Genomic DNA, 10,368 nt, shown 5'->3' on the forward strand with positions numbered 1-10,368 from the left:
TTTTTGTTTATTTATTTCAATGATTCTAACTAAAGCACGCACGCGTACTGTATTTAATTTGCGCAGGTAGTAATGCAATTTCACAACTTACATAGAACAAATTTCAATTGTATGTCGGCAGCTGGTGTAGCTACGAGGCTTAACGCACTAGGTATAGCAGGCAGCATATAGCTGTGCACATTGCGTGTCAGAGAGATAGACTGATAGGACAGGTGGAACAGTTAGATAATCATTTCTTTATGAAAATATCTCGTTTAGCTCTGTGTAGTTAGATAGTGATCAGACGCAACTCCGTTCCATTCACACAGTTCCTGATGATTCACACAGCTCCTGGTGGTTCACTCGGCTCCATATCCATGATATAAACTGGCTCTGCACTAGATTCAAGCAGTCTCTGACCATCATTTGAAGACTTATTTGTGTGTGTTACAATTCTAATATTGTTCAGTCAAAATTTATACTTCTTACAGTTAACCTGTAAATTACACATATTCTTCAACAATGTAACATACACATTAAATTAAATCTGAAATATTTTAATATATAATGATCATTATAACTTACAAAAATATACTCTTTAAACATAATTGAAAAATGTTTTTTATTTACCGCGAAATATGAACCAGCAAGATTAATACACAGAATAAATACACCTAACCAAGGTATGGCATCAAGGCAGTTTTTATTCAATACATAGTATGCAGTACATTGTGAACTGTCAGGATAGTTAACCTTTTAATTGCTATGCTCGAAATATTTTGAGCGCATCATATCATTTAGTTATTGTTGCGCTCTAAATATTCCGAGCGCAACTTCGTGTAAATTCAAACTGATCAAAAGAGGTGTTCTGATCGTCTCATGTCAATGAAACTTGGCAGACAGCATCTGTCATCTCTTATAAATACAACAAATCTTGTTTTTAGTGTCATATCTGCATTTTGCTGCTCTCTGTGAAAAAATATGAAGATCAGTGCAACAAGCATGGAAGTCAGCTGCTCCTTCTCACATGTTGACAGGGAGTACCAGTGATAAGTGTTTCCTTACGGAAGAGGAGCTTATAGAAGCTGTAAATGCATGTGAATCGGAAGACGAATATTCCGAACTGAGTGAATTTGAAAGTGATTATCATCCCAGTGATTGTGATGACAGTGATAGTTCTGTAGTTGACCAATCAGCTTCACAGCAAGACAGGAAAAAAAATTGCCCTGAACCTGCTTCGTTTCAATTGCGTAGTAATGATGCATTCAATCTGGAAGCGCATAATTTTGATAACAGTTTGTCAGGAATTTCAGATGGTTTTCCAAAATGAACCAACTGCTTTGGACATTTTTCAGTTATTTTTCTTCCTTGAAATTATGCAAAACATTTGTTCTGAGACTAATAAATATTTTCTATTCATAACACAAAATATGCCACCATCACCCAGTTCAAGGTTACAAAAATGGAGAGACGTAACGCAAGAAGAATTATATATATTCTTTGCTGTAACTATGCTTACGGCAAGAATGAAATAATTGTCATTGGTGGAATACTGGTCCACTGATTTCCTGTTAGCCACCCCTCAATTTTCTGATTTCATTTCTTGTGATTGATACATGTTATTGTTACGAATGTTGCATTTCAATGATAACAAAATAAAGCCTGTATAAAATAAAGCCTGTCACACATCATTTGAGAAAAACATTTTTTGAAATTAATTCAGCAGAGAGGATCCTGATGGTTGGTTACTATATTAGCAGTGAAAAGGTTAATAGCGTGATAAGCCAGCCATCAGCCTATGTGCACAGCAATTTATCGCCTGCTATACCGAGTCAACCAGGCAATCGAGATCCAGCCAGACTGATTTACTTTTTTACAATTTAAATATTATTTATTTAAGTCTACTGCTCATCTATGATGTCACAACACAGCGAACAACTACAACAGTATTTTTTGAGGGGTGGAAATTGTGCAAAACACTTTTTTGCAAATATTGTTATTTTTTAATTGTTAACAAATATACCTAAGAAAAATATGACCTTAATTAAGTGAAATCTCAAAATACTATACTAGTGACCATATACGTATATACTAGTGACCATGCTCTACAGTCTTACTACTCCCTTGACCTTTTAATTTGAAAATTGAATGCATCAATGTTCCATATATTGAAGTAATCTAAGTTTGGTCAAAGTCAGTCCAATAGTTCTGGAGATATAAGGTGATGTAGAGGCCAACATCGAACACACACACACACACATACATATGGACATTAACATCCAGAAAATTTCCATCCAGATTTTTGGTTTTTTGGGTTCCTTAGTTGTCAAAATGTCAAGATCTAGTGAAAACCGCATATGCCCAAATTGGACTGATTACAATACTAGCACTATTTAGACGGGAAAGTAAAAGTGGGAAAAAGCCACTGGACCAAAAAAGACTAGAAAATAAAGTTGAAAATTTTAAAAGAGCAAAACGTTCAAGTGCTCCAGAAGCCAGGTAACTCTTCTGATATTAATCCCAACTGATAATATGTGGGCAACTGTCAAGAAAAGAATAGAAAAGTTAACTTTATGAGAATGATTATGTTTAGTATCTTTCAGTAAATTAGCAAATATTAATTTTTTTCTTGCGTAAACATATTTAAATTTATCAAGTTTTAGTCACAATAAATACCATACAGATCATGAACTTACTTTTTAATTTGAATTATTTTTAAGACATATTATAATCTTTGTTGATTACTTCTCTTTTTATTAAACATTTTAACAAGAGTGCTAAATTTTTCAAAGTATTCATTGAAAATGTTATAAAAATTATTCCTCTTTTCAATTATATTCCAAATTGTAGTAAAATCATTTGTTTTTGTTTTTTTTTTTGTTTTTTTATACATTTTTCAACAATCTTTTTTCCCTGGAATAAACATAAAAAAAAGGATTTTTGTTTAAACTTCAATGTAAGTAAAAATAAAATTACTTCTGAAAACTGCTAAGATAAATGTTATTTTAATGTTGTTTTTTCATTTTATACATAAACTGAATCAAAAGCCTATTATTTCAGTTTGCAAGACAAAGAATATGGTGTGAATGAGAAGAGTCTACTAAACCTTATTCACCAAGCGACCTTCTTTCCTCTTCCTTACAATTTAGGCCTATCATTAGTTCATGTGACTCCCTCTATTGAAAGAAGTGAATTTGCATCCTCCCAGACATAACTTGAGTCCCATTAGGTGCATTACTGCTTGACCAAAAGGTACTAGCACCAAAAGGCCTTCAGTGGATAAACTGATGGGGAAAGGAACCAGGAAAAAGACACAAGTACATTGCTAGTCTTCCAAGGTCAACCCAAGTAACAATTTTAAATTTAATCTAAAAGGATTGCAATGAATACAATCCACAATTCTGTCCATAAACACAATTAGAATGTAACCAACTTTATATAAGCAAATACCTTCCTGATTAAGAAAGACCTGGCAGCAAGGGACTGTTTTCCAGGGTTCTGCAAGTAGTAGGAGGATATGTATGTCTCCTGCTATCCTTGCTTTCTGTTCTGTATTTCAATTTATATCCCTTACCTCTTAATCTGTTTTTCTGTTTGTATGAAATTATGTAAGAACAACAGTTTTATGAACTTATTTTAACCAGATATAGCAATTTATATGATTTTAAAATTTTAGGTTTATATTCTAAGTCTTCTACTGAAATATTAAATGTATTTACCAGTGAGCTGCCAAAATACATTCTTGGTATTTATTCAGTTGACTTCACAACTGAATTTTGTGACTTCACAAAAAAAAATTTACTGAATGCCCAAGATGCGATACACAAACAATAAAGTTTGAAACAACTCTTCTTGGCAATTTTCTTTTACATTTAGAATAGGGAGAAGGGTTCCATCTTCCTTTAGCAAAACCGTCGTCAATGTTTATTAAATGAGAATGGATTTTTGACAGAATATCAAATAATGAAAATGAAAGGAAAATAGAATTTTAAACAACTTTCATAAAAAAACCTTTTCAACTTTCAAATAGGAGCTTCTTCACACACCTTATAGGAACAATTTTTTTTTTAATTACTGGTTGGAGATATAGTTTAGTAAAAAGTGTTTGGAAAACAAGATTTAAAGTTATAAAATTTGAAACATTTTTTCATGAAAAATTTTGGGAATTTTGATTATAGGGGTTTCTTTCCAGAAATAATATATAAGAACCAATATGTGAAGAGAGAAAATTTAGCTTGTAAAATTAAACTAATTCACGTACTATTACAATAACTATTATTACCTTCATTTATTTTAACTGAAAATTGTTTAGTGTAAAACATTATACTTAAGACTATTTATCTTATAGAAAACTGAAAGAACCAATCTTTGATGTCATGTAACCAAGATGGGATGAAGAAGGTAAAAAAAGACAAACGCTTGAGAATGGGAGAAAAGCAAGATAAGTGATAATTAGGGAAGAATGATAAACAGTGGGTACTCAAATTAAAGAGAACAGGCACAATAACTACAATGATGAAATGTAAAAACTATGATAAATATGAAAGCTATTGTTGAAATTACAACAGGTATTATAAATTTTCTGAGATTTTTTTAGTTCATCTCATAACATACCACACCTTCATAACATACTGTGTTGCTGGTAAAATTTCTAGGTTATGTTACTTTACATTACATTAAACAAAACCTTGTACTTTTCTGATTGCAATATTTTTTATACCAACTTGTTTACCCAAAGTATAGCTTTTGTTAAACATTACTGCTTATGCTCTGCCTACGTGAGTATTTAATATCATCTAAAAAAAGTAGCACCAGTATAATTTCTAGAGCGTAGATGTAAATTAGTTACATATTAGCCAAAAATACCCATTTTTCTGTGTTTTACCTTACAATTTTGTGTTGGATAATTGGAATTCAGATAATCAACACTTTACTGTACTGACATGACTAGAAGTTTAGTCCTGTTGTGCTTGGTTGTTCAGATTAAATTTGTGTTTTATCAATATAATCCATTTTCTGTGAGCACATGCTTATGATGTTTGATGTTAATTAATCAATTTTTTTATTTATTTTTTAGATTGTTGACGCCACTTAATATGAGAAAATTTAAAGTGCGTGACAGTGTAAGTTCTGACATTACTATGATTACAAAATACGGAGTGCCTGGAGCTACTTTACTAAATAAAAATGATAGATATACATGGTATCATCATACTAATGCAGATACAATGACATCTCTTGATTCAAATGATCTTGACAAGAATGTTGCAGCATATGCTGCCATTGCTTATGTAATTGCTGATCTTTCCATTGAGATTCCTAGAGAGAACTCAATTTTTTAAGAAAAAATAAAGAAAATATTCTAGTTCTTTTTTTTAAATAAAATCTTTTAAGATATTTATAATAGTTGTACCCTGTTAATAAAAATCTTCCTTATAGCATATTTTTATGTTACTTTAATTAATTATACCAGAACTGAATTGACCTTAAAAGTGGAAAAAAATATATATAAAGCAACTTTCAGTCATACACATGTTTTTCATACAAAATTATTCATTCTAAAAATTCATAATGATTCATTTTATATCACCACTGAGAGGGTGGTAAATATGCATCTTAAGTTTTTAATAATTTAATTATATTTTTCATTTAATTAACACATTAAACAATATAATGAAGCAGAAATCTCTATGAAAGTAAGTATGGATAAAATAATAAATAAGTGAAAAATAACTTAAAAAAAAAATACTAAATGGCAAGTCCAGTTGCCATATATAACAGTGAACTTGAGTATATACATTGTGCATCAACCTCACCAGGCATATGCATGTTCTTCTTTCTTGGTTGCAATAATTTTTTATTCCATGAAAACAAGATTGTATGTTTTAATTTATGTATATATTTATGTATATATATAATTGCATCCTAAGAGAAGATTGTAATTATTTTTTTTAAATTAATTTTTTCACTTTCTATTTTTTACTTTTTTTTTGTTACGTCCATTAAGTATTTTCTCAGGGACCTCTACTTCTTCAGGAAGTTCTTTTATAAAGAGGTAATTAAAGCATTATAATTATAGATATGTATAGTTATTAAATATCATTGAAGAAAATTAACTATTCTACTGCTATTACATTCTGTTGACAAATAGAATAAAACATTATTTTGGTACCATATTTAAATATATATTTTTAAATGTATATTATTAATTTTTGAATGGTTTAAATTTAATATAATATTTCTATAATCCAGACATCACATTCAAATTTCACTCGTTCATTAATTATATTTTCATTCCTATAAATGAGAATGAAAAATTTCTTAAGGATTGGCCTGAAAATTTCTTATGAAAAGACAGAAATAATGGCCATGAATTCCCTCTGTATAAGCAAAATCAAAGTTAACGATAAGGATATAAAAATAGTTGAACAATTTAAATACTTAGGTGAAATCATTCACTGCAGATTGAAGGAAAAACAAACATGGCAAAACAGAATAACTAAAATTAAAAGAGCACAAAGTCTAACTTAGCAAACATACAATAAAAAATATCTCTCAATAAAATCCAAAATTCACCATTATAATACAGTAGTTCTTCCGGTGGTGCTTTATGCTTGTGAAACTATCTTTCAGATTAAGAATGAAAGTAAAATGGACCAATTACTTAAAACAGAAAGGAAAAGTATCAGAACATGTTTAAATAAAAATTATCAAAAGGATGGAGTCTGGCGAATTGCCACAAATGAAACAGTCTACAAACAAGTCGACCTGTTTCTCAGTACATTGAAAAAGTGAAGGATTTCCCATTTCTTCCACATATTAAGAATGCCTGAGAACCGAATTCTAAAACAACTGGTTCCAAGGAATATTAACAAAAAAATCTGTGGAAAATAAGTTGGAGAAATCCAAAGAGATCTTCAGGAAATTGGCTTGAGAATTGAGGATGTCTGTGATAAAATGAAAATTAACTACACGGTTCAAAACAATAGATTCAACATTAAAAAATTAGAAAAGCATAACAAAGTGGAGGTCACATTCGAGATCAGGAAGCAACGATCCGATAGAATGAAGAAATACTGGGAAAATCGAAAGGCCAGACTAATACAGAAATTCAAGAGGAACTGAAATACGGATAACTAAAGTGGTCCAATGTAACCTCAAAAAAAAAAAATACATAAAGAGAACGAACTAAGAGAAACTGTTTATTACCCTTTATTTTTAGGGTAATAAAAATGTAATATCCACATTTTTTATGTCCTATCCGTTCTTTCAGTATAGCATATTCCTTCTAAATGGCAACCAACCCCTATTTGTAACTATATTTTTAGGTAGAAAATATTTTTTTCTAAACCTAACCCTTAGAGCGCTGCAGCCAATTTAAAATATATTTCAAAAAAATGTTAATAAACTATTGACTAAATGTTACTTTACTATTGACTTTTGTGGTAGAGCATTTAATTTTAAGGCTCTTACTCTTATCTATTCCTTTCTAATCCAGTGTACAGGTATTATAGCCAATTAAACCTGCTAAGATTCATTGTTTACTAGGTATGAGGAAAAAATTTGTACTTACTGACTCCTTTAAATCACAATGAAAACATAATGTAACATCAAGTAACCTTTTATCTAAAGTTATCAAACTAAATTTTTTTCTTGAAAAATGAAAACAATTAGTCTATATGAAATAAAAATTAAGACAAACACCACTATTTTATTATAGAAGCCTTATTTTGGGCAAATGAATAACTTATTACATTATATACATTTAATTTAATAACAAAAACAAAGCAAAAAATCATATTAGTGTATAATAAAAGTAAAAAATAAAGCAGAAAATAGAATTCTTTTGATTTGTTTGAGGACTTGCAGAAAATGCTCAGTTTCCATCATTATTATAAATATGAGCAAATATCATTCATAGCTTTGGTAAAAGGTACTGTGGTGAATGATCAAGATTTCCATTATTCCACCATCATTTTTTCTATTGAAGCATATCAGGTTTGGTATGCCTAAAACAAGGATCTTCTTTGTGAAAGCAGGATTTCATAGCAATTGTGATTTCTGATGAAGCACAACAAAAGATGTTAACATTTGTGAATCCAAATTATTAAATGATAGCCTAAGTTACAATTTAAAAACAAACAAGTTTTTTAACACTGACAGAAATCTGTGAATGAAAATACATGTTTAAGACTATGCCCAGCATTTTATGTGATGAATATAATGATGAGGAATTGATAGACAGGTTGTGTTAACATTTTTATTCTCCAAATAATACATCGTGAACTGTCACAGGCATATCAAGTAACAGAGTTATGGAATTTAAAATTTTAATCTGGTTTTAAGTTAATGCAATGTGTAATTTTTCCCTTAGAATAAAAATCCTTTTTGATAAAAAAATAATTTCTTTCAATTTTAATTTATAAAATGTTTTTTAAAAAGGTAAATCTTTTATATTAATTTTCTTTTAAGGTGTACAATTAGATTTCATGAGTTAAAAATTATTAAACATTGTATTCTTATGTTTTTCATCTATAGTGTGTAACCAAATGATTGACTAAATAATAAATATTACAATTCTACGTTATGTCAAGACATTACGTGTATTGCTTAACTCCAAAATCTAACAATAATTTTAATGGAAATTAAATTAAACCTTTGGTAATAACTTGCATTATAACTGATATTTGCATGGCCATTTAGAAAATAAATGGTAGAGACCGTACACAGCATTTCTCCTAAATAAGATATTAAAAATCTGCATATACACCATAAACACATGAAATTTCTCCTACAAATATATTAAAATGTCATCCTGCAAATTTATGGATGTGAAACAAGGATAAATTGCAAACAACTTAATCCATATTAATAAATTTGCTTTCTTTGAGTGAATAATGTTGGATGCAATTTTCCTGCTTGTTGGTATTCATTATTGGTTAAAAGTAACCATAGTATTTAATGCCATTTAATAGTAAAAAAAAACATTCATGCAAAATTAATAACACATTTTAAGCATTTAATCTAAATGGAGTTACTAGCAAATAACTAAACAATAGTGTTCGGAATGACAGCAGCAGTCTCATTCATCAACCAAAGAATGAATTTTTTTTTTTGTTACATTAAATGTGTGCTCTGTAATTAATTAATATTTGATTTGATTCTTAGAAAAAAATGCTCAACCAATTAATCCTAATTATTTAAGTACATTCTGATAGGAACTTCTAAATTTTTATCCTGATTTAGATTACAAAAAAAATCCCTTACGTCAACTGCAGTCAGTTTGATTTGATGAATATTTTAATCATCTATCAACTAATTTTTCCACTTATATTTTTAATATATATATTATTAATATTACTGATTACATTATTAATAACATTAACATTTAAAAACCGTTATCAGTATCATCAAGTTTATCTTTATTAAATCTAACAGAATAATGAAAACTATCACAATTACCCAGAAAATGAGGAATATATGAGTTAGCAATTTCACAATGTTTACTTACTGAAAATAAATACATACTTATAAATATATTGCATATGTAAATCAGGCAAAGATAGGTAGGTAGCTGCTACTCCATGGTTAAAAAATCCCTTTCTACATGCTGGAAGGCAGAAGTAGATTTCACCAGTGCCAAGTAGGGGATAAGAAAGATTCCCACCGTAAAGTTAAGAAAAATTTCAAATTTACTCAATATGACCAATGGTTGCATGTGAAAAAAGTTTCACATATTTAGCATACGACAAGCCCCATCTTCTTACAATTTCAGCAACCTTTTGGTCACCTCTTGCCATAAGGGTTGGACATATTAAAAATTGTTACAGATAAAAGTTTTAGGTAATGTTTAGAGGACTAATGACCACTTTAAACCAATTCGATATTGTGTCTATTAAGGGAGGTATGATTTTTTTTTTGGTCTTCAAAACCCCATTTTTTCCACTCCCTGGGCCAATGATTGGCGATATGAAAAAACTTTACTTTGATAACTTTTAGGCCCATATCCAAAGAGTAATAGGAACTTTAAACAATTTCAGTATTTTGATTAAGAAAGTTATACGTTTATTTTTTTAATAAGAAAGTTATAGCAATATTTTTTTTTTTTTTTTAAAAAAGCCCCCCTCATTATCACCCCCAGGGTTTGATTTTGCCCATTAATGAACTCGAACGAGATTTTGGGTAGTTATATTTTATGTACAAATTTGAAAGTGATTGGAACAAAAATACGGCAGTTATGGTGTCCACAAGAAAGTGAAATATATATATATAAACTTTTGAACTGACTGGTTTTTGGGTGATTTGAAACGCAAAGGTAGGTTGAAATTTTTCAGAAATTGAATCATAGTATCCATTACAGTAGATAGCTTTCTTATGAAATCTACCTAA

At 29.5% G+C, this 10,368-nt stretch overlaps 2 protein-coding genes across 4 annotated transcripts in view; one reads left to right on the forward strand and one right to left on the reverse strand.

Annotated features, from left to right (window-relative positions):
• The window catches only part of LOC142319496 (carboxypeptidase Q-like), a 36,530-nt gene extending 31,108 nt beyond the window's left edge, over positions 1-5,422 (forward strand). For all 3 annotated transcript variants that reach the window (XM_075356828.1, XM_075356830.1, XM_075356829.1), the window contains exon 8: positions 5,057-5,422. In XM_075356828.1, coding sequence (XP_075212943.1) covers positions 5,057-5,321 — 265 coding nt within the window. In that variant the 3' untranslated portion in view covers positions 5,322-5,422. The remainder of the gene's footprint in view (positions 1-5,056) is intronic.
• LOC142320333 (hemocyte protein-glutamine gamma-glutamyltransferase-like) overlaps positions 1-10,368 on the reverse strand; it is a 120,315-nt gene that overhangs the window by 82,654 nt on the left and 27,293 nt on the right. The window lies entirely within an intron of this gene.

This window comes from Lycorma delicatula, chromosome 2 (genome assembly GCF_047948215.1).
Source record: "Lycorma delicatula isolate Av1 chromosome 2, ASM4794821v1, whole genome shotgun sequence".
NCBI lineage: Eukaryota > Metazoa > Arthropoda > Insecta > Hemiptera > Fulgoridae > Lycorma > Lycorma delicatula.